This window comes from Danio aesculapii, chromosome 11, assembly GCF_903798145.1.
Source record: "Danio aesculapii chromosome 11, fDanAes4.1, whole genome shotgun sequence".
In the NCBI taxonomy this organism is placed as follows: Eukaryota; Metazoa; Chordata; class Actinopteri; order Cypriniformes; family Danionidae; genus Danio; species Danio aesculapii.
This window is the reverse complement of record NC_079445.1, coordinates 46,557,733-46,582,763: the sequence shown is the minus strand read 5'-3', so window position 1 is coordinate 46,582,763 and position 25,031 is coordinate 46,557,733. Positions and strand designations below refer to the sequence as shown.

At 37.1% G+C, this 25,031-nt stretch overlaps 2 protein-coding genes across 3 annotated transcripts in view; one reads left to right on the top strand and one right to left on the bottom strand.

Annotated features, from left to right (window-relative positions):
* Window positions 1-499: 499 nt before the first annotated feature.
* srsf11 (serine and arginine rich splicing factor 11) lies at window positions 500-12,055 on the bottom strand. 2 transcript variants are annotated; one of them, XM_056468585.1, is made up of 12 exons: window positions 11,797-12,055; window positions 8,555-8,688; window positions 6,445-6,554; window positions 6,278-6,367; window positions 5,794-5,843; window positions 5,516-5,649; window positions 4,271-4,352; window positions 3,196-3,309; window positions 2,575-2,664; window positions 1,840-1,932; window positions 1,564-1,735; window positions 500-1,275 (listed from the first exon to the last, which is right to left on the bottom strand). In XM_056468585.1, exons 1-12 carry the CDS (start codon window positions 11,919-11,921, stop codon window positions 1,084-1,086), a joined length of 1,386 nt encoding a protein of 461 aa, XP_056324560.1. In that variant the 5' UTR covers window positions 11,922-12,055; the 3' UTR covers window positions 500-1,083. The 2 variants fall into 2 exon arrangements, with proteins under 2 accessions (XP_056324560.1, XP_056324561.1); XM_056468586.1 differs by lacking the exons at window positions 8,555-8,688; window positions 11,797-12,055 and adding an exon at window positions 6,783-7,267.
* Window positions 12,056-20,104: 8,049 nt separating this feature from the next.
* Window positions 20,105-25,031, top strand: part of trappc10 (trafficking protein particle complex subunit 10) — a 41,072-nt gene continuing 36,145 nt past the window's right edge. The window contains exons 1-2 of the mRNA XM_056467877.1: window positions 20,105-20,283; window positions 22,165-22,246. Of these exons, the coding sequence (XP_056323852.1) occupies window positions 20,223-20,283; window positions 22,165-22,246 (143 nt within the window). The 5' untranslated portion in view covers window positions 20,105-20,222. The remainder of the gene's footprint in view (window positions 20,284-22,164; window positions 22,247-25,031) is intronic.

Sequence of the window (25,031 nt, the reverse complement as noted above, 5' to 3'; positions counted from 1 at the left end):
GTCTACATGCCTAAATGCAGTGAGCTGCTGACATCTAATTGGCTGATGAGACGGTGTTAATAAGCAGTTGGACAGGTGTACCTAATAAAGTGGCCAGTGAGTGTAGGTAGGAATTCTACAAAATATGCCATTAATATTAAAAGTGTAAACAGTTTTTTATATACACATTTATGATTATGTATGTGTATGAATTACGTAAAATGTAATTACTCGATAGTTACTCCTGATAGGTAGAGCGATGAAATAATGCAATATTAATAGTGTAAACAGAATTTCACGAAGACGCTTCAGTCGAGCTTGGAAAAACTTTAATATTTAAGAGTCTTTGTGTGAATTAGTGTGTATACTTGATAAAGATGCTCCTGATTCATTGCAAATGCAATGATCTACATATTTTGGATTCATGCAGAATCAAACGGTACCTCAAAAGTGAGTGTTTACATCACTGTATATCTTAACATGCTCGCATTGTGATCCAGAAGAAACCAGGACTATCCAAGAATTTTCTATGAAGTTTTATTTTCAATTTGTAACATTGCAAACGGGTACAGTCAAGTCATTTTCTTAGCAAACTACAGTCTAAGATGTGTGTTCACTACAGAAAAACACAATCAGATACAGGCGAACTGTTGAATTACCTGCGAGAAATCGTTATCCAGTTTACGTGAAGTTCTGCAACTTTAAAAAGACAAACATTTCCAACTAACTCAGGCTAACTATAAAAAACAAATGCAATTTCATTAAAAGGAAAAACAAAAATAAATCAACACTGCTCGACAATGTCATCCAAGCACTTTTAATTAGAGGGTAATTGCTTTAAATATAAACTGCTGACAGACATAGCGAATGGTTGTATTTTTCAGGGAGAAGTTGACACTAAATATACAGTATAACACCATTCCACATCAGCCATGAGGAAAGAAACAGCTCTAAAATCCGGGAACATTTAAGACGAGCGTGTACCAGTGAATACAGCAGATGCATTTAAAAAAAAAACCCAAAAGGAATGGAGCAGTTCAGACTGATGAGCTTTCCTGCATCTGAACTCTATCAATACATCTCAAACGCTGATCAGTGGCTGTTTCAGTCGCTCATGTCCATGTCCTCGTCCCGCTGGTCTTCGCTGTTTCCGTCAGACTCTCCGCGTCCGGCGTCATCTGCGCTGTCTGCTAGCGGCTCTTTAGCCTGCGGTGATGAAGCAGCGTCTGAATTCCTCTCGTGTTCTTCGTGCTCGCTGTCGTAGCCCTGCTCCTCCTCATCATAGTCTCGAGTGACCTGCAGACACAAGGCAGAATTCACTACCGATTACAGTGATAGTTCACTCAATAATGTCAATTATACAATAATTTACTCACTCTACACCCGTTTCAAACCGATTTGTTTGAACACATAGCAAGATATTTTGAAGAATGCTGGAGACCATTGACTTCTGTTGTATTGTATTTCTATAGTAATTCACCTCTATTTGAGCATTGACTTTATAAGTAATCATAATCTAGCATTTGTTTTGAAGCCAGCATCTGAGGGAAACACGGCGTTGTTGAACTGATAAGACGTGTTTACCTTCACATCTCCCTTCTCGCTGTCAGACTTCCGGTCTCGATCCTTGTCTTTATCTTTGCTCTTCTTGCTGGTGGAACGTTCCCGTTTTTCCCGGTTTCTGTCGCGATCTTCTTTGCGGTCTCGGTCACGGTCTCTCTCGCGGTCCTTGTCCTTCTTTTTCTCCTTCTTGTGTCTGACAGAAATGTTTTGGGTTAAAGTGTGACTGAGAAAGGAGATCATGTAGAACTGTGTGTGTGTGTGTGTGCGTGTGTGTGTGTGTGTGTGTGTGTGTAATACCTGCGTGGTGATGGCGAGCGGGACAGTTTTCTCTTGGGAGATCTGGATTTTTTGGGTGATCGAGACATGCTGCGACTCCTCCTGTGCCGTTTCCTGGAGGAAGAAACATTGGATTTTAATTCAAACCAAAGAAAGTTTAACATTATTTCTTAATTAAATGATGCACTCATCAAAAAGTAAATTGACAATGATTTCTGTGCCAAAGAAAATATGAATTTCTTAAGTTTTTTGGGTGAATTCATCAAAAGTAGGGCTAAACAAATATATCAAATAGAAATAAGGACAAGTTTCTGAATATTAAAACAGAAGTTTTTATTACAACAGATTTATCACTATTGAACAGTAGAATTCATATAATATTATATAGAATCAAATGTTACTCTGTGGTTATTTCAATAGTAAACAAATTGCTGATCAAATAAAAAAGTAATTTCCATATGTTATTTAACTTTAGTTTAATTTATTAGGCAATCAACAGTTGAAAAAGTAATTCATTAATTAAAAGACAACAGAAAACATTCACAGAAAACCTCTGATGGTAAAGAGTTCTACAATAAAGCGTGTATGAACTCATTTACTCAGACTTGCTCATTACAGAAATCTGATATTTATAAAAGAAAACTGAGCTTTCAATAATCTTAAAATGGCAACTTTATCAATGAATTAGAATGTTTCTGGTGATTCTAAAAACTCAAAGGGAAAATAAGTGAATAAAAATAAACAGTGCTGACTGACCGGCTGGTGCTGCGGGAGCGTCTGGCGCTGCTGTAGCTCTTGGGTGGAGTTTTTGACCGTTTCCTGTACTTTTCATCCTTCCTCCGATCTCTACATCAGAAACAAACCAAACATCTGTGAGGAAACAAACCAGCATCTCTCCACAATAACCCTGGAGACACCCGAGTGTCTCACTAGAGATGAAAAGCCATGAACATTTTTATATAACCATTATAGTGAGCAAAATCATCTACGGTTATCAATATAAATCAATCAGTTTTGATAATGACATTCAAATGTTCAGATTTTAATTTCACGCTTGATTAGTTTTTATATTCAACAACTTAACATAACTGTGTATAGACCTTGTAGTGTTGTAATTTACTGAAGCTCACATCACAAAATAAAAGCAAACAATAAGAGAAACTATTTCTCTTTTCACAATTAAAATCAATGAACTGCTGGCATAATGGTTTTGATTTTGCTTTAAGTGCAGCAGAAACATGCCCTCACAGAGCTTTTATTGTTTATAACCCTAACAAATTAAAGCATGGTTAATAGTGAATTGTGTAGAGTTATTAAAAGTATTATAGTTAATTAAACGGAGTTATTGCCTGCATCCCAGGACTGACTGACACTGACCTGGATCTGGAGCGTCTGCTGCGGTCTCTGGAGTGAGATCTCCTCCTGCGGGGGCTCTTGGACCTCCTCCTGCTCCTGGAGCGAGACCTCCGCCTGGAGTGACTCTTGGAGCGCCTGCGGTCACAACATCATCATAGTAAGCCAAAACTAAAGCTGCGGTCACACTGGACTTTTCTCCCCATAGACTTCCATTCATACGCACGGACACGCAAGCTCGTGTGACAAGTTTCTGCACTGCAAAGTACAAGCTGTGTGAACTCTGACCTGCGAAATCGCATCACTTGACTGTGTGAGACCAATTGAGGATCAATACATGACCTCTCTGGACAGAAATGTAAAAGATGGAGCAATCGCTGGCTTCATCTATTCATCTTGTTTAATCCCGCCCCTTTTCCTGGTGCTGTATGACAGAATTTCACACACAAACTCTAGTGTGACCGCAGCTTAAGACTAAGTCAAAGATTTTAATCAAAATCAGGGGTGCCCAAACTCTGTGCTGGAGGGTCAGTGTCCTGCAGAGTTCAGTTACAACCCAAACACCTTAATCAGCTAGTCAAAGCTCTTTATAGGTATACTAGAAACTTCTAGGCAGGTGTGTTGAATATGCAGGGACGGCAGCCCTCCAGGATCCAGTTTGGGCAACCCTGGTCTAAAGACATTTTCATAACCTGAAATATTGAGCTTCTGATGTTTTATTTAGTGAACATAACATATTAAAACACCTTCTCTAATATGAAGTTCTCCTGAATTCTTCATCATTTTATCTTTTATTCATTGCATGTGTGTGGTTTACCTTCAGTTGGTTTAAAATATTTTATCACTAAAAGTTTTGCACAAGTGAAATGTAAAAATGTAAACATGTTCTGTCCACTCTGATTAACAACAATTACTAACACTAAACTAAAACCAACAAAACCATTATTGGAATTAACTAAAACTGAAATGTGCAGCAAACTTGAAAATAATACCAAATAAAACTAATTTACAAACGCAAAACTAGATTAAACTTGCTGTGCTCACACATTTGTGCAGATTAGCCCAAATTTCAGCTCAAACTGTAATGATTAAGACGAACCGGTGTCTGGAGCGGGACCTGGATCTCCTGCGTCTGGATCTGGACCTCGATCTTGAGCGCTTTCGTTTATCATCCTTCTTACCTAAAGAGAGACAAAAACAGTTTAGTTTAGCATCCTTCAATATTTACATGAGCAAAATGTCTGATGGGTCATTAGCTAGGTTTCCTATTGTCATGTATATTTTGGAATAATCACAGTAAATAAAGCGTAATGGAAATGGCATACATTTGAAAACAACTGAGCAGGATAAACTTTCTATCTGATCATTAAACACACAAAGTCTGCTGTAAACAGCTTTAGTGAATAAACTGTATGCGCTTCGTCAGCGCTGATCAGATGCTGATCATATATTAATGTGTGTGAGGGTCTTGGTGTCATTAATGTTGGTCTGCAGATATAAATGTGTGTGTGAGGGTCTTTGTGTCATTAATGTTGGTCTGCAGATATAAATGTGTGTGTGAGGGTCTTTGTGTCATTAATGTTGGTCTGCAGCTCTCCATGTTTCCAGCTCTCCATTGTTGCAGATCTGAAATGTTGTGCTGATTGTAAAAGGCCTCAGCCCTCCGTCATCACAGTGCTTCAGTATTCTTCTTCTTCTATTATTCCCTCCAGAAGTGTCTTGAGCATCTGTCTGCGCTCCCGTCTCATGCCTCCAGAAGCCACTGTTTTCACCGCGTTCATTGTATTTAGTCTTCTGCAGCGCAGCTCATTTAATAAAGAACAAACACCACAGTGGAGAATCCCAACAGTGCAGCAGACTCCACTCCTCAGCAATATTTTTGCAGGAGCTGAGGAGTCTAAACTCTTCTGTTTCTCGCTGGATGGAAACGCTGCAATATTCCAGTTTGGTGCATGAATCCAATTCACATCTTTGAGTGGAAACAGTTATTCGCAGACGATGTTGTTCTGTTGGCTTCATCGAACATGGACCTTCAGCATGCACTGGGGTGGTTTGCTGCCGAGTGGAGGATGAGAATCAGCAACTCCAAGTCCGAGGTCATGGTGCTCCACCGAAAAAAGGTGGTTTGCCATCTCCAGGTTGGAGGAAAGTCCTTACCCCAGGTGGAGGAGTTTAAGTATCTCAGGGTTTTGGTCACAAGTGAGGGAAGGATGGAACGGGAAATTGACAGGCGGATTTGTACAGCAGTAATGCGGTCAATGTACCGGTCTGTTGTGGTAAAGAAGGAGCTGAGCCCCAGGAAAAGCGGCAGAAAATGAATGAATGAGTGGAAACAGCTACTCACTTCCAGGCTCGATGGCAGCAGAGATCAGAGATTGCGCCTCTCTCACTCTCTTCATAGCCTCTTCAATCTCTTTATTGGAAGCGTCTGCCTTCAGTCCAGGGGTCAGATTGAGCCCAGCTGCCAGAGGGTTCAGCCTGCAGCAACACACAATGAATAAATCACATTTTCATTTTTGGGTAAACGGTCCCTTTACTGCTCTGTTTAATCAATACCATGTATGTGGATTATATTTAAAATCACAACTGCATGATCGCAGATGAGATGTTTGATGAACTTACTTGGGGTCTATTGATGCCATAAGCTTCATGAGCTGCTCAGCTGACAACGACTGAGAAGAAAAACACATCAAGCATTAGTCAAAGAGTCCTGCTGCATGAACAGCTTCAGGATTTGCAAGTCAGTTATGCTAAAGTTATAAATGCTGAATTTTACAACAAATTTAAGACCGGCTAGCTAACTGAAACTAAAATTAACAACTTAAAACCAACGTAATTGAGTTTACTAGCGCGTGTAGAAAAAGACCTTTAATATTTAAGAGTATATTTACTATGCAAATGATAATGAACTATTAGAGGGGATAAAAGGTTTATTACATCAAAAATTTATTAATTATTCAATTATCAAAAACGAGATTAAGAGTTCCATTAATCAAGGCTTTGATATAGGTCATATTGTCCAGCCCTATGCACTCAACATTAGCTATTTTTGTTCAAAGGCTAGATGAGGTCTGGCCACTGTTGAAGGAGCAGAAAACGGTCAAACCTGTGGGTTTATATTGGGTGCTGCCATGGCCAGAGCTGCCATCGGGTCCAAGTTTGGTCCTCCAAGACCGCCGAGAGGGACGCCACCAATCTGACAACACAAATCACACCGGCATCACTACAGTGCAGGGAGGACCATAGCCCCGGATTACAGAGACTGACACTCACAGATGGGACGGGGTTGGGGGTGGGGAGGAGTCCGCCTCCTGGAAGCAATCCTGCGACAGCATTGGCCGGAGCCAGCAGAGACATAGCCTTGGACTCATCAGGAATCACTCCTGCAGAACAGAAACACACAGTTAAAGCACGCCGCGGCTTTCCACGCACACACAGACAGACAGACCCACAAACTCAAACTTTCTTTTTTTTTGCAAGATAATGTGCACTGACATCAGTACTCACTTTGTCAGAGCAAGCTAACACATGAGGTCCCTTAACAATAGCATGAAGTGCACAATACTACAAGAAAAGAAATGACACTAGACACACTGCCAAGATGTTATCACCTGAACTTGATTTTTTAAGTCATGAACCAAATGTAAGCAAGCACAGCCGGATCTCCACTGGGATGTGCTCTCAAGTTTCATAAGTTGTATAATGAACAAGCGATTCAGGTCGGCTGCTTCGCTATAAAGCACACAGAGACATCAAGATAGACAAAACAGAGTTTATGATTTGGGTGTCAGCATTAAATGACAGTTCATTAAACCACTGATGCTGTGACTTACCAGAACTAGCACAAAAATAAACACATTACGGGGCTTTTGCTGGTATTCCAGAGCTAAAGCTGCCTTTACCTTTGGTAAACTTGCTGGATTTTGACACAGATATACAACAGAAAGGACCTCTTCCAGCAAAAGCCCGTTTTAAACTCAACTACAGACTGTGTGTGTCAAAAAGTGCTGAAGAGAAATAACTAGAGTTAAATGACAAATGAACGTTTGGTGAGTGCATGGAGTCCATTGGGTGAACGCCTCTGAAATTAATATTTCACTCCAATGACACAATCATCACTGACACACACACACACACACACACACACCAGAGAGAGAGAGCTGAGAGAGAGAGATAGAGAGAACATATGAGAGAGAGAGAGAGAGAGAAACAGGACAAGCTGCAGAAGACAAAACTGTTGGGTGGCATTTTCTGCTGGGCCTGGTTTACAGGACTTGCAGAACCAGGGAAAAGAACTGGAAAACACAACAACAAAAAACAGAAAACGACCGTTAAAAAGCTTCTCAGGCCTTTTCAGTCATGTGGAGAGGAACAAAAGAACATTCTCAGACTGTTTCTTACTCAAAAAGCTGAAATACTGGAGGGAGATTGGACAAATCATCACATACGCGCAGGGAAAGCCCTGCGTTCAGCTATCATTACGCTCTTGCCAAGCGCTGTTTTCCCTCACATATACATGTGCAAGAGACTCATGCAGAAATGCGCTACATCTCATCTTACCGTGGATTATCTCGTGTCTGATTAGCATGCAGTTCAATCAGAGGATTTGAGGCTAAACATTAGTGCTTTACAAGAAAAGACGGATCGATCTTTGTCTGTGAGCTCAATTGAATTGAATGGAGAGACACAAGAGAGAGGATTATAGTTTACAGCAGGGAAACACACGTGGGCCGCCGCTTTTATTTTTCTACAGGGCAGCAGAGGGTCACTCTCAGACATCTGCCGGCTCTGCAATTGCCTTGTTCACTATAAAAATCACACACACAGATGACAAAGAGAAAAGTTTAACAAAAAAAATGAAACTAAACTGGAAAGGCAATGAGTTAAACATGAGCTCGCCTGCCACTCAGGGTGTCTAATTCCCATCATTTCTCAAATATTCACCTGAGTGTATATACAGTCTTAGGGTTCATTCACACTGAACACGTCTTTGCTTCTAAACACACGCGCGCGGGAAAACACAAAACGCAGCATTAAAACACCAGAAACTTGCAGCAGCGGTCCCACTTCCGAACTCTTCTGATTGGTCCACTGCTTTGAAATTGACATTAACAAGCAGCGCTGCATGTACAAATTAAACCGCTTATAACTTGACAAAAAAGACACAAGAGTAATGATCACGCACATCCATCAAGTGCACGTTTACATCGAAAACACAAAAAGTAGAGCACTTTAAATGAAAACGAGTTCTGTGTGAATGTCCCCATACTGCGTTCAGGTGTGTGTGACGGCCGCTGGAGTTCACTGCACTAAAGCCGTCACCAACACTGCGAAGGGATTGATTACGTGTAACATGTAAACACAATAAAGGAGTGGCACAAACCTTCAGCGAAGGGGACGACGATCAGCGCTCTGTCCACGAAGACGGTGTTCGTCAGATGCTGCGAAACTCCGACTGACTCCGGCTCGTGGAACTTTACAAAACATACACGTGAAGTCACAGGCAAGGGAGAATCACTGAAAAAAAATATAGAAGCTTTTGCAAGGTGTACACACACAGTTCACACACACACGCACGCACAGGGCAGTGAAATATTCACGTTTGGCTCAATTTGATTTGATCCGGCTCAGTTTTAGATCTGCCGGCATCAGATCCAGCAGCGTCCTACCTTCACTGCAGATATGAGGAGGCCTGATGTTTTTCGATGGGTGAAAAACAACAAAAGCACAGAACAAGTTACTAGTTACAAGCTACTGAAAAACCCTGCCTGACTGAATAGTGACGTTAGTCTCACAGAGTGCATTCCCATGTCTAAAAACAAGCCGTGTTTAGCTCACGGTTTAAAAAGCCTTTTAATAGTGTGTGCAAACTTACATACGTGACCCTAGAACACAAAATCAGTCTCAAGTGCTTATATTAGACATGCATTACCTGAAAGCTGAATTAACATGCTTTCCATTAAGGATTACATGTTAAGGTCACTTTTTCAATAAGGTTAACGTACTTACATGAACTAATATAAACTATACTTGTACAGCATTTATTAATCAGTTTATATTTATTATAGTTTTTAGACATATTCATGCTTGTTTACTTTAATGCACAGTCAGTTAACACGAACTAACAATGAACAATATTGTAATAAACCTATTATTCATTGTTTGTTCATGTTAGCAAATACATTCATGCAAACTTATTTTAACGTGTTACTGATTTTAGGATTGGACAATATTTGGGTGAGATAAAACTATAAAAAAAAACAGGTAACTGTGGGCTTAAAAACATTAAATTGAAATACTGAGAAATATCATGTTTAAAGTTGTCTGAATTAAATTCCTGCCAGTGTATATTAATAATCAAATGAAGTCGATATATTTGCAGTATAAAATTTACAACACATGTTAATGAAATATGATCTTTACTTAATATTCTAATGTTTTTTTGGAAAAGAGAAATCACATTTTTGACCTTTACTTTGCATTCTTTGTCATTACCAAAAATAGACCCACGCAACAAGACTGGTCCTATGGTCCAGGGTCACCATATAGAGAGGGGTTGGGTTATTAAAACTAAATCGCAACCCTGATTTAGCAAAAGCTGCGAGCAATGCCTCTATGCCCAAATACCTTATATTTTATGTAGATGCCTACAAAATCCTCCAAAACTATCTAAAATGTTTAATTCTTTGTAGTGGGAAACTGTATTAATATCACAAATAGAATTTTCAGTATTTACCAACAGTGTGCAGGCCAAACAACAGCAATGTTGTAAACTAAATATTTCCAGAGCTAGCCTTCATACTGTAGGGTTAATTACTGTTCTATTAAAATGTGAATTGACGCCTGGTTTCTTCAGTTTCCTCTCAGTTGTTTGGAGTTGGGTTGTCTCTGCTTTGCATCAGTAAATCTGCTCTAAAGTCAATCACATCCTTCAACAATGAAATGCAAACTGAACCAAATCAACGAAATGACAAAAAAAAAATAGTAATGCGGTTTATGTATTTAACTTGCTTCACAATTATGAAGCTTTGCATGTCAGATTAATATTAAATGTTCATCTACTTTAAAAGGGAGTTTACAAAAAATAAATGTATAAAGTAGTAAATCCAACACTTTAAAGTAAATTTACTTATTATTTAAGTAAATTAAGGTAAATTTAGATTAAATTTAGATTAAGGTAAAGTTGATTTTATATTTGCACATTTGAAATTTTGCACTCGATAAAATAGTAAAGTAGAATTTTAAAAGGCTAAAACTGATTAATTAGCATGCTGTTATGAGCTTAACACATTATATTTGTTATACACATGGGATGATAACCGTTTTCAAGTTATACCGTGGTTAACCACCAGAATGTTCTGCTATACTGTTCCTAATGTAAGTGTAAGATTTTTTTATTTACCTTTTTTATTTGTTTTTTAGGACAGCAGTATATCCAGCAGAAAGGATATCTTAAGATGCCGTTTTGAATTGTAAAGAAAACAGTGCTTTTGAAAATAACGAAGACAATCGATTCTTTAAATTTAGCCTGACATGTTTACTGCTGAAAAAATATTTCTCTAAATAAAGTATATTGTGTTCAAAAGGGAAAAAGTTTCTGTTTGTTACCCAGACATTTAAAAAGAGCAAATATAAGAGCAGTAATCACTATACCGTGAAACCATGATATTTTTATCCAAGGTTATCATACTGTCAGAATCTCATGCCTAATTTGTAACTAATTATTGTTTAAAAATAAAAGAGATAGACGTGTTTATCAGCTATGAAAAGTCTGTATATCGTTTGCTACGCCACTTTGTTACATGCAAGTATGAATTCAAAACAACATTAGCACTATTTCATCGACTGCGAACAATGTTTAGCATTTGCCAAGAATGCTTTTCTGAAATTATATTACCAAAATCTGAATGTGCTAATATAAAACCAACTTTACCACAATCCCCGCCAGTACTTCTAAACCATCAGGGGTTTATTACACATTTTTATGTTAAGTTAAACATTAGATGCGATATTTAATCGTCAATGGTTACAGACTTCCAGCTTTATTTAAAATATTATATTTTATGTTCAACAGAATAACGAAAGTACATTTTGGAAACACTTGAGGAAGAGTAAGCAGTATGTAAATATTGGTGTGAGCTACCCCTGTAACCATCTGCATTATATAAAGCGCTATAAAAACTATTTGATTGTATTGTAATAGAAATCTGGTGATTATAAAATTCACAACTAAAGCAAGAACTATTTACACAAAGCGTGCACGAAACACGTGCACACAAAAACTGAATTGCGCGTCCACGCTGATTTATGTGCGTGACGTCACGCGTCTTCACGTAACAAAGTAACGACTTCAAATCGTACAATATCCATAATAAACATCGCCTGTTAGTGCAGCGACCGACTTAATACACACAATACAGAAAATACGAAGACAAATACATTAATAATCGCTTTAACTGTTAAATCCGAAGCGTGTCCGCGTTCACTGTGTCGGAAACGGATCGAGTGTGAATGGGTGTGTTTATATTCGACCTCAATCAGCACGAACCAGCAGAATAATAAAGATTTGTGTATAGAAATGTGTGCAGTTTTCTCCGGTGCTTGTAAAAGCTGCGTTAGACTCACTCTGGAGGGAAGAGTCTGAGCTCGTCGATGCTGCCGATGAAGCCGAACAGAGTCCTCATCTGCTCGGCGGTGCTGCTCGGAGACACGTTCGTCACCTGGATCACGCTGGTGCTGCTGGACGTCATTTTTCTGGATCAGCGACGGTAAAAATGCATCCAAATCCGCGATTTTGCCTCGATCTGTCCTCCGTGGAGTGGATGAAGTGTGTCGCGGCCTGCTCCTCACGCGCGCATCACTGCGGATCTGTAATGGCGCTCGGGCTGTTCTTCTTCTTCTTCTTCTTCTTCGTTTTTTGGCGAATTGCATTCTTTGTGCATATCGCCACCTACTGTGCTAGTTGTGCAACCAGATTCTGTGATTGCTCTGCCCCAATCCCACAGACCTCAGAGTCCAGTCGCCGGTTGACGCTGCGTGTTCAGCTCCTCCCCCCTGCACACTGAACTCCTTAATCTCTAGACTTGTAACAGAGCACTTATTTTATTTACTTACATGAGTTATATTTTAGTTATATTATTATTAGTTATATATTATTTTATTATATCCTTTTATCTAATCCTGTATTATATAAAAAATTTATTAGAGTCCTATATCCTATACGATCATAATTAAACTCATACCCCAATAGGTATCCTATATCTTTATCTTCCTTTCCTTTCTCCTTAAGATATTCAATTAGTTCCTTTCTTTCTTCTCTATATTTTAAACATTCATATATTACATGCTCAATTGTTTCTTTAACGTCACAAGAGTCACATAATCCATTCTCATGTATACCAATTAAAAACAATGAATCATTCAATCCGGTGTGCCCCAGTCTCAGTCTGGTAATTATGCCCTCCTCCTTCCTATTCCTTCCATGAATAATCATTTTAGTGTCTACATTCTTTTGATTTTATATAGACCTCTTCCCTTCAAATCTGTATTCCATACTTCTTGCCAATGTATTGTCACATTTTTCTTAATAATACTTTTAATTTCTCCTTTACTTAATGGAACATTTATATCGATTTCTTTTCTTTTAGTCGCATTTTTAGCTAATTCATCACTTATTTCATTTCCCACCACCCCTATATGTGCTGGAATCCAACAAAACCCAACTAGAATTCCTTTCCTTTGGATTCTCCATATTAATGTAAAGACTTCATTCATTAAATCTTCTCTAGATGACTGATGACTGGCTAATGATTTTAATACTGAAGCAGAGTCTGAGCAAATCACAACTCTGTCTGGTGTCACTTCTTCTACCCACATAAGTCCCACAATGATAGCAACCATTTCAACAGAATATATTGACAGTTCTGATGTTGTTCTTTTTTTTATAAATACCTCCAAATCAGGAACACACACTCCTATTCCTGTAACACCCTTGTCTGGGTCTTTAGATCCATCAGTATACATTTGTGTACTCCCATAAAATTTTCCAACTATATGCTTATATACATTTTGTTTGAGTGTACCTGATTCCTCCCACTCATTTCTTTTATCCAAGATCTCAAGATTAATTTCAACTTCAGGTATTATCCATAGGGGGACTTCACTCCATACTGGGCTTTTATTACCCACTATATCAAATACTTGGTGTTTTTTTTGCTATATTATGTATATCCCATCCAAATCCTCTTCCTCTATTATTTGTATACTCCCAACAATCCATTAAAGTTTCTTTTACAATGTTCTCTCCAGCATAGCTTTTAATAGATGACCAATACGCCAGCGCCAATTTCTCCCTACGCAGATATAATGGTAATTCATTTGTTTCAACAATTAAAGCATTAACCGGTGTTGATTTTACTGCTCCTATACACATTCGAAGTGCTCTATATTGAATTCTATCAAGTCTTTTTAAAATAGTCTTTGATGCTGCCGCATATATCATACACCCATAATCAAGTACCGATCTTATTAAAGCCTGATACACTGTGAGCATTAATGATCTCTCTGCTCCCCATTCTTTGCCTGCTATTGCCCTCATTGCATTTAAAGTTTTCCTACACTTCTTTTCCACTTCCTCAATATGCTTTTTCCATGTGTACCTGCTATCCAGCCAAATCCCTAGATATTTAAATTCTTTAACCTCCTCTAATGATTTTCCATATATTGATAATTTAATGTCACTTGATATCTTATTTTTCCTACTAAAGATCATATAACATGACTTACTGATCGATATTTTGAATCTCCAAAAATTACTCCACTTTTCTACCTTATCTATCGCAGCTTGTATATTTTTAAGTACCTGCTTTAGGTTTCTTCCTCGCTTCCATATAGCTCCATCGTCAGCGTAAAGAGCACTTCCTATCCCAGGTCCTAAGTCTTTGAAAATATCATTAATCATTATGTTAAAAAGCAATGGACTAATAGTACTGCCTTGAGGAATACCGTTTTCTGCATTAAAAGATGAAGAATGAGCATTTCCCACTTGAACCATAAATGTTCTATCATTCAGAAATTGTTTTATCCAGTTATATAATTTTCCTTCTATGTTCATTTTATCAACTTTAGCTAACAATCCTTCTCGCCATACTGTATCATATGCTTTTTCAATATCAAAGTACACGACTACCATAAACTCTTTCATGTTAATTGCTTTTTCTATTTCATTAGTGACTTTACTTAATGCATCTATAGTTGATCGTCCTCTTCTAAAACCACACTGATATTTGCTATATTTTTCCTTTTTCTCCACATCATAATTAATTCTATTCATTATCATTTTTTCCATTAATTTACCTAAATTTGATGTTAATGCTATTGGTCTGTAATTTTCCGGTTTTGTAGGATCTTTCATTGGTTTTTGAATCGGTATTACTATTGCTTGTTTCCACATTTTTGGGATAACTCCTTCTTTCCATATTCTGTTGTATAGTTTAAGAATCAATAAAATAACTTTTTCTGAAAGATGTTTAATCATTATGTAGCTTATCCTGTCTCCACCTGGGGCAGTATTTGCACATTTCCCCAGTGCTCTTTTCAATTCTGAAGCTGTAAAATCTACATCCATACAACTATTTCCATTTATTTTATTATGCATAATATTTGGATTTATTTCCATAAACTCCCTTCTACTTTCTTCATACTCGTCCCCCAATTCTATAGTATATAATCTTTGTAGAACATTTCCTAGCATATTAGCTTTTTCAATTTCTGATATAGCAGTTACATCCTTCTCAATCAACACTGGTATTTGTTTTCTCTTTTTCCCTTTTCCACTCATATTTTGTAACATTTTCCATACTTGATCTATGGTGGTATCTTTCCCCATCGTCGAGCAAAATTTTCTCCATCCCTCCCTCTTAGCGATTTTTATCAGTCTCCTTACGTTAGCTCTTGCTCTCTTGTAAATCAGCATGTTATCAAAGTTCATGTTTTTCCTAAGCTGTTTGAATGCCTTATTCCTTTCTTTAATTGCCTTGCTACACTCTTCTGTCCACCATGGAATGTTCCTCTTTTTTTCACCTGCAGTTCTTATAGGGATGTATAAATTAGCTGATTGTATTATTAAATCTGTCAATGACTTGCATAATATTTCAACTGTTTCCTCTTTTACTTTTACTAAATTTTCTTCACAGTATTTCCCAAATGCTACCCAATCTGCTTTCTCATATTTCCAGCAATTCTGTAGATATTGACCACTATTAAAATTCCTTACATTTAATTGACATATTATTGGAAAATGATCACTTCCAATTGTGCTCTCACTTAATACTTTCCATTCACAGATATTAGCTATTTCATTTGAAATAAATGTTAGGTCTAAACATGATACTGTATTGTCAATTATATTATACCTAGTGCCTTCTCCAGTGTTCAGGCAAACTAAAGATCTTTCTTCCATATATTGTTCTATTATTTCCCCATTATCATCTATTTTTTTACTCCCCCATAACCAATTGTGAGCATTAAAATCCCCACACCAAAGTTCTTTCTTTCCTCTTTCAACCTTTTCAAGTGAATTAATTGAAATGTTTTTACACGGATTATAAAAGTTATATATTACCAGTGAATTTTCACAATAATAAACCTCAACCATCACACACTCTAATCCCTCCACCTCTCCCAAGACTCTGTACGTCATTTCATCACTTATAAATGTAGCTACCCCTCCTCCTTGACTCCCTTCCCTGTCTTTCCGTATCAATTTATAACCTTTTAAAACAAACTGAATATTTGGTTTAAGCCATGTTTCCTGCACACATATTACATTTGGTTTATATTCTAACTCTAAAACAAATTTTTTAAACTCTTGCCCATTCGCAATCAAACTTCTTGCATTCCATTGTAGAATACTTATAACCATTAAGCTAATCAGAAACTTGAGAAGCATCATTTATTGTTGATCGAGTGAGAATGTCATGAATCATATGGGCAGAAATTCCTGTAATTCCTAAAAACTCTGCTGCAGCATCTAGAATTGTTTTAATTTTAGCTGACCTGCTTGTCATTACAGCTGTTACATTAATCACTTTGACAATGAATACCAGAAAGTTCTCTTTTGTCATTATTAAGTCATTTTCCTTTATACATTTGTGATTACAATTATTTTCCCTTCTGTTCCCAGTCTCAGTATTCATTTCCAGTTGTTTTTCATTTGTCATTACTTCCTCTGTTCTTATCTCCCTTTTCTGGCAGCTCTTGACTGCTTCTGCATATGAAACTTTGTGTTCTATCTTGAATTTCTGTACCTCTTTTGCTTTTATCTGAAATTCACATCCTCCATATGCCGCACTGTGTGGACCCCCACAATTGCAACATTTTAGATCATTTGTACATTTGTCATATTCATGATCTTCCCCACACTTCACACATCTCATTTTTCCTCTACATACTGCTGCTACATGACCAATACGCTGACATTTGTAACATCTCAAGGGCTTTGGAATGTATTCTCTAACTGTGTAGCTGATGTATCCCATTTTCACCTTTTCAGGCATTTTACCTTCAAATGTCAGCAAAATGCTCATACTTTCTTGTCTATCCCCATTTACATTTTTAAGCAATCTTCTCACATTGATTACTTTGCCTCCTATTATATTTTCCTCAATCTCTTTGTTGGAAATATGTATTGGAACACCTGCAATTACCCCCTTCTCATTTTTGGCTACTCCAATTTCTCTAGAACTTACTTTTTCTCCGTTCATCTCTTTAATTCCAAGTAATTTATTTCTTTGTGCAATGTCCTTAACTATTATTAGCACTCTTCCTTGTCCCAGACATCTTGCCAAACTAACTGTTCCGATTAGCTTATCTATAGCCTTAGACAGCCCAATTGGATGTAGATGTTTCCCTGTACCTTTGTCAAACGTCATCATTACTTTATATCCTGATATTTCATTTTGCGTTTGATCTTTCTTATTATCTTTCTCACTCGTTTTAGTCTTTTTTTTATTTCCATTTACCACATTATGCGTATCCTCATAGTCTTCCTGTTCTTTATACATGGCTTTCTTACGTTTAGAGTTTTTCTTTTTGGAAAATACTTCTGTAAAGCCCATACTTTCATTTATCATTGACTCATCCGAGTCATCATCCATGATTGCACAACAAGCACAGATCAAATCAAGCGATGACTGTTTATTCACTTAAAGTTGTTATTTTTAAGAAATGTTACAGATACCGCGAACTCCAGCTTGTTGTTGTCTCAATCCGTGACGTAGCTTCCCGAACCCGCTCGGGCTGTTGTGTGAAGCGCGCGCTTACAAGAACATGGCGGCGTGTGCGGCAAATTTCAAAATAAAAGCTTTGCGTAAAACACGGGCCGGAAGATAACCATTGTTATTTATACCATTAATTAAATTACTATGATTAAATTGTATTTTATTAAGATCTAGCCCTTCCCCAACCCTCACAGTAATGCAAAAAGAGCAACTGCACCGAGTATTATTCATATTAATTTTTAGATTCCCGGCAACTACTCTTACCCCAACCCTCACAGTAATGTAAAACAGTATTTATACTGTGTATTATTCATATTGTTTGATAAATTATCCATTAAATTGTATTTTATTAACGTCTACCCTTACCTCAACCCTGACAGTAATGTCAAAACATTAATTATTGTTGTACAGTGTCATAAACATGAGGTTCTGCAGCTGTATCCCTTCTAGACTTCACTGTAAAACACTGCACACACTAGATTCCATCATGAACATAGATAAAATGCAAAAAGAGACAGACAATTGTTGGAATAAAAAAGAAAAGTTGATTTATTCAAGGAGGAATGACCACCGCTTACTTTTTTTTTTTTGCACAATATATTTAACTTTACATAAACAATGTTAAGTGCTTTTAATTTGTATTGCTTTATTTTTTTAATTTACATTTAACTGTGCCATTGTGTAAGATTCCCCCCCCCCAATGTTCGATGTTCAACAATATAAAGATTTTAAATAAAAAAAGTAAAATAATTATGATAAAATTCATACATGCTTTCTAAAAGTGTCATATTTAAAAAGTTGAATTATCGTTGTTTAATTGACAGTTGTCATGACAATAATGTCACAATCCAAAAACAACAATAGTAGTGGCCCTGAAATTACTTCATTCTCTGAGATTCAAACAAAATGTACGATTGGAGAAATAAATAAAAATAAACACAATAATATTTCATGTATGTAAAATAAACAACGGGTGGCTCAGTGTTGTCGCACTGTGGCCTCACAGCAAGAAGGTTGCTGGTTCGAGTCCCAGCTGGGTCAGTTGGTGTTTCTGTGTGGAGTTTGCATGTTCTCCTCATGTTGGTGTGGGTTTCCTCCGGGTGCTCCGGTTTCCCCCACAGTCCAAACACATGCGCTATAGGGGAATTGGGTAAGCTAAATTGTCCGTAGTGTGTGAATGAGAGTGTATGGGTGTTTCCCAGTACTGGGTTGCAGCTGGAAGAGCATCCGCTGCGTAAAACATATGCGGGAATAGTTGGCAGTTCATTCCACTGTGATGACTCCTGATTAATAAGGGACTATGCCGAAGGAAAATGAATGAATGAATATAAACAGAAGCATTCTTTAACTTACTGGATATCAGAGTTATTTTGGACTCATTGAGGCAGTTTTTATAAAAGGTTTGAATTAATGTTTGTGTTTTAACTTTACATTTAGTTCATGTTTTAATAACTCTAGACAGAGGGGTAAACTTACATTAGTTTTATTCAGATGTCTGAGTTGATTTTTCCCCCCAAATTTATTTCAGCTTTATTTCGAGCCATTAAATATTTATATATGTATTTATTTGTGGATTTTTATATACATTTATTTATTTGCATATTTATTTATTTTTAATGTTTGATTCCTTCATTTATTCATTTTCTTTTTTCAGCTTAGTCCCTTTATTAATCAGGGGTTGCCACAGCGGAATGAACCGCCAACTTATTCAGCATATGTTTTACGCAGCGGATGCAGCGTAACCCAGTACTGGGAAACACCCATACACACTCATTCAAACACACAATACAGACAATTTAGCTTACCCAATTTCTCTATAGAGCATGTGTTTGGACTGTGGGGGAAACCGGAGCACCCGGAGGAAACCCACGCCAACACGGAGAGAACATAGAGAGAAATGCCAAGCCGGGGCTCGAACCAGTGACTTTGCTGTGAGGTGATCATGCTACCCACTGCCCCACCGTGCAGCCCAATTTAATGTTTTATTTATTCAGGAATTTATGGATATTTATGTGCTCATTTATTTCTATATTTGCGTATTTATTTATTGATTGTTTTTGCAGGTTTTGTCCTCCATATATCATGACAAAATAAATGAAAATGACATTCTGAACTATCCATAAATATCTTGTTATTTTTGCATTATTTTATGAATATTTTGAAGTAGCTCTTTAAATGCACAGTGTTTTGTTTCAGTTGTATTGTTAGTTTAGTCAATGGTATATTCAGTTTAATTAAAGTCCCTTTAGCGCAGTGGTATTCTATAGTCTAATAATGTCTAATGTTGTAAAATTCACATTGTTTTTGTTTGCTTCTCTTCATATGTTTTCTAGAGTTGTTTCATTTCAGCTTTACACTTCATGTCATATTAGTAAACTAAACTAAATGAAGTAGCATTTTTTATTTTAATCCATTTCAGTGAAAGTTTATTTAATTTTCAGGAGTAATGGTTTCCTCTGAGTGTCTGCTGTGTATAATCAATGATCGTAAACTATCAAGAAATAAAACCCAAAATGTTCAAATGTAAAAGTAATGAGTATCAAGATGTAAAAGTAAACATGAGCTTGTCTTTGTGTGCACTATATTTATTATTTGTTTATTTTGTAGAGTAGTGCGCGCGCATCCGCTGTATGTGTGTGACGCGGCCGGAAGTCATCATCGGGTGTCAGCAGATCGGAAATGGAGAGTGACGGGGCCTCATCGATACAGCAGCGGTGCTGAAAGTGATCGATTCCTCTGCCGATGGTGGACTGAAGCTGATCAGCGGAGCCCATGGAGACCCATGAGGAGAAACCCATCATTTACACCATGGAGAACAAGCCCATAGTGACCTGTGAGTGTCCGTGCGCGCGCGCCGCTCTTTGCCTCACACACACACACTGATAACGAGAGAGTGTGTTTTCTGATATTAATACACACACTCTCTCTCTCACACACACACACACCTGTGCTCTCTTATTATCGTCATCACTGTCTGCAGGTTTACAGTATTCACTGTCATCTGATTCTGAACGCTCGGATTTCCTCCTGTCATCACCTGAATACTGAAATATATGGATATTAATAATCGAAATGATATATCAGACTATTATCAGACTATATCAGTATGGCAGAGAGTGTTTCACAGCTTAACCTGTTCATAATGTGGAGCAAATCCCACAAACACGGCAGTGATTCATTCTTTTGAATCAGTTTCTTTTTGATTCGGTTCGAATGATTCATTACCGTGCTGAATCTGTCAGATTTACTGTGGTGAATCATGACCAGCTATCTTGTATGAATGCAGTCATCTTAAAATAATTGATGCCATCAATATAATAAGTGTGTGTGTGTGTTTTCTGACATTAATGCACACACACACACACACCTGTGTCTTATTATTAGCATCACTGTTTGCAGGTTTACTGAATTCCTGTCATCAGATAAATGAATATATACATGACAGTTAGTACATTTTTATTGTATAAATCAGACTATTATCAGACTATATCAGAATGGCAGAGAGTGTTTCATGGATTTGCTTGTTTATAATGTGGAGCAAAACCTGCAAAGATGGCAGCGATTCATTCTTTTGAATCGGTTCAAATGATTCATTTCAGTGGTGAATCTGTCATTGTGAAACTGTCAGATTTACTGAGGCGAATCACGTCAAAACTGACATCTCAAAATACACTGTGCTGTCAATATAATAAAGAATAATAATATTAATCTAATGTTAATGATCACACACCTGTAGTGAATCTGTCATTGCAATTATTTTACTGATTTTCCGCCTGTTAAATACACAAAATACCAGACTATTAATTATTGTAATGATATATCAGACTATTGTCAGACTATTTCAGTATGGCAGAGAGTGTTTCACAGCTTAACCTGTTCATAATGCGGAGCAAATCCCACAAACACGGCAGTGATTCATTCTTTTGAATCGGTTTCTTATTTGATTCGGTTCGAATGATTCATTACCGTGCTGAATCTGTCAGATTTACTGTGGTGAATCATGACCAGCTATCTTAAATGAATGCAGTCATCTTAGAATACTCGATGACATCAATATAATAAAGAGAGAGTGTGTGTGTGTGTGTGTGTGTGTTTTCTGACGTTAATGCACACACACTCTAACACACCAGTGTCCTCTCAGTATTGGTGTCACTTTTTGCAGGTTTACTGTATTCACTGTCATTTGATTGTGAACTCCTGTCATCACATACACTCATAAATATGCAACTGTTAGTAGTTTTGACTATATATCAGACTATATCAGAATGGCAGAGAGTGTTTCATGGATTTCCTTGTTTATAATGTGGAGCAAAACCTACAAACACAGCAGTGATTCGTTCTTTTGAATCAGTTGGAATGATTCATTACACCACTGTTCTCTCAATATCATCTTCACTGTCTGCAGGTTTACTGTATTGCATCAACGCCCAATATTTTCTCATTTCATATAGTAAATACACAAATATTAGACCATTAGTGATAATAATAATATATCAGACTATTTCTGAATGACAGTGTTTCACAGCTCTGCTTATTTATAATTTGGAGCAAAACCTACAAATGCAGCAGTGAGTCATTTTTTTGAATCAGTTGTTCATTGAATTGCTTCATATGATTCATCACAGTGTTGAATCTGTCATTGCGAATATGATCAGATTTGACAGTCTGTTTGTGTGTGTGTCTCTCTCTGTCTATGCTTGTGTGTGTTGCGCAGGTGCGGGTGATCAGACCCTGTTCACGGCCCTCTACACATCCCTGACTCAGCAGCTGCCCAGAGAACCAATGGAGTGGAGGAGGTGAGAGATTCCTATAATATTTATAAACAGCATAAAATAAACATGAGGCGGGGCTTGCTGTAGTGTGTCAGTCGATGATTGGACGTTCACATGTAATACTCATATGCATATGCAGATTAGTGTGAGTTTGAGAGGCGGAGTTTAAAATCACAGTTCACCCGAAACTGAAAAGTCTGTCGTCATTTAATTATCATCGATTTTTATTGCAAGTTTAGTTATTGCAATTAAAAAAGTACAAAGCAAATAAAAAAATATATATATATTTTCCTACAATTAATAGTTTTCAGGTGACGTCTCATCATTAGGGGAACGCCCTCTGGTGGACAATACATTACTGTCTCCCAGAGTAAGGGATTGTTCTTTGCCACTTTATAAAGCCGAGCTTAAGAGTCACTTGTTTAAATTGGCGTTTAATGCATAGCACTGACTCTTCATTATGTTTGTTGTATTTTATTGATATTTGTTGTATTGTTTTGCATCGTCTCCTTTTTTGTTGTGTTGTATAATTTGCTTTTACTTGTGTAAAGCACTTTGCTCAACCTTGGTTGTAAGGTGCTATATAAATAAAAGCTGATTAATTGATTGATTGAAAAGCCAGATAATTATTGTGCAGATAAGAGCATGTTCTGTGTTCAGAAATGTATGAATATGTGCTGAATATTAGCATTATTAAAAGCGCAAAACCGCTCTTTTAAAGGCTTCTCAACATCGCATTTCTGCCAGAACAATACTGTTGCAGCTACACAGAGTTATAGCAACCGTGTGCTCAAGTTTAAAGTTCCGAGCTTGTACACTGGATGAACTATGGCTGAGGCTATTAGCTAAGGGCTTTTCACATGTGGTGTCTTTTGCACACGCAAGTTCGTTATTTCTTTTCTTGCACGCATATTGGGAGTGATGTGCATGTGCCACGCGCTCATGCTTTCAGGGACACCTAGTTGAGAGAATGGTGCGAGTGCTCTACCAGAAACTAGACCGGTCAGCTTTAAACTTTGTAAGGCATACACACATTTCTACTCCAAAGAGAAAAAATAATACAAAATAAAAATACCAAACTAGTTCATAATAGAGTTGATCAGCAGTAGCTTTCAGACTGAGGCTCAGCAGCCTTTCACTACATTTGTTCTCTTTTAAAGGGAAATGCTGAGCTAATATGAGGCTTAGATTTACATTAGACAAACACTGTTTTTTACATGTGTTTATTAATTGTTCTGTCATTTATTTTCAGTGTAGAATTATTACTCATTTTTTGTCTTTGAACTTTTTATTAATTTTAAACTCCACACAACATAAAATTCACAATTCAAAATCAACATTTAGGAAAATAATTGAAACAAATTATAATAAGAAGAAGAACAAAAATTATAACATAAATATAAAATAATAAGAATTATTACTTCTGTTTAAATGCCAAAAACCTTTTTTTCACTTATTTTTAAGTCCAAAGAGAAATGGACAATTATTTGTCTTTTTTATTATTATAATGTGCTGTATTATTTAGTTACTGAGCATCAATAAACAACACTTTAAAGGCAAAGCAAGTTTATTTATATAGCACATTTCATACACAGTGGCAATTCAAAGTGCTTTACATAAACAGGAATAAAAGAAACAAATATAAGAAAATAAAAACAAATAATAAAAATGGTATAAAATAAAATAAATAAGCATAAAAACAGATTAAATGTGTTATAAAAGAATGAAAAAGAAGAGAAAAACATAATACTGTGATCTGTCGGCTCTAGCACAGTGCTCATTCAGTAGCGGCACAGCTACACAGATGTGTGTTCAGTCTTGATGTGAATGTGTCTAATGTTGGAGCACATCTGATCATTTCTGGAAGCTGATTCCAGCAGCAGGGGGCGCTGTTAGTAGCTGATTCCCCTGCTCTGACTGAACTCTTGGAGTTTCTAGTTTATCTGATCCTAAAGATCTGAGTGATGTGTTAGGTTTGTGTTCAGTCAGCATATCTGTAATGTATTGAATGTATTAAATGTAATGTATTAAAATAGAGGCAGCTTTCATGTGATTTTCTAGTAGTGTTTTGAAATGATTGAATGCATAATAATCATGATAACGGTGATTATTCCTCAGACTATAATAGTACAATTAAAATCTATAATTGTTGCTTCCCTATTATTGACCCATAACAGTCTATAGTACTTATAAATGTCAGTACGGTCGTCTGCTTTTTACACAGTCTCTATTTTGCAGGCTGAGTGCAATAAAGTATAAACTGAAATGCAAAGTCAAAGTATAAATAGCAGAAGTAAATGAATAGATTATCCTTACCAGCAAATATTAATCTGAGCAAAACAAACTAACAGTGGATGGTGGCTCAGTGGTTAGCACTGTGGCCTCACAGCAAGAAGGTCGCTGGTTCGAGTCCCGGCTGGGTCAGTTGGTGTTTCTGTGTGGAGTTTGCATGTTCTCCCCGTGTTGGTGTGGGTTTCCTCCGGGTGCTCCGGTTTCCCCCACAGTCCAAACACATGTGCTATAGGGGAATTGATCAACTAAATTGGCCGTAGTGTATGAGTTTGAATGAGTGTGTATGGGTGTTTCCCAGTGATGGGTTGCAGCTGGAAGGGCATTCGCTGCGTAAAACATATGCTGGATAAGTTGGCGGTTCATTCCGCTGTGGCGACCCCTGATTAATAAAGAGACTAAGCCAAAAAAAGAAATTAAATGAATGAAAACAAACTAACAGTAAATATTAAAGCAGACACTAATGTGCTAAAATGCCATCACCAATGATCAAATCTCTGAGGAATATCCACAAGATAGA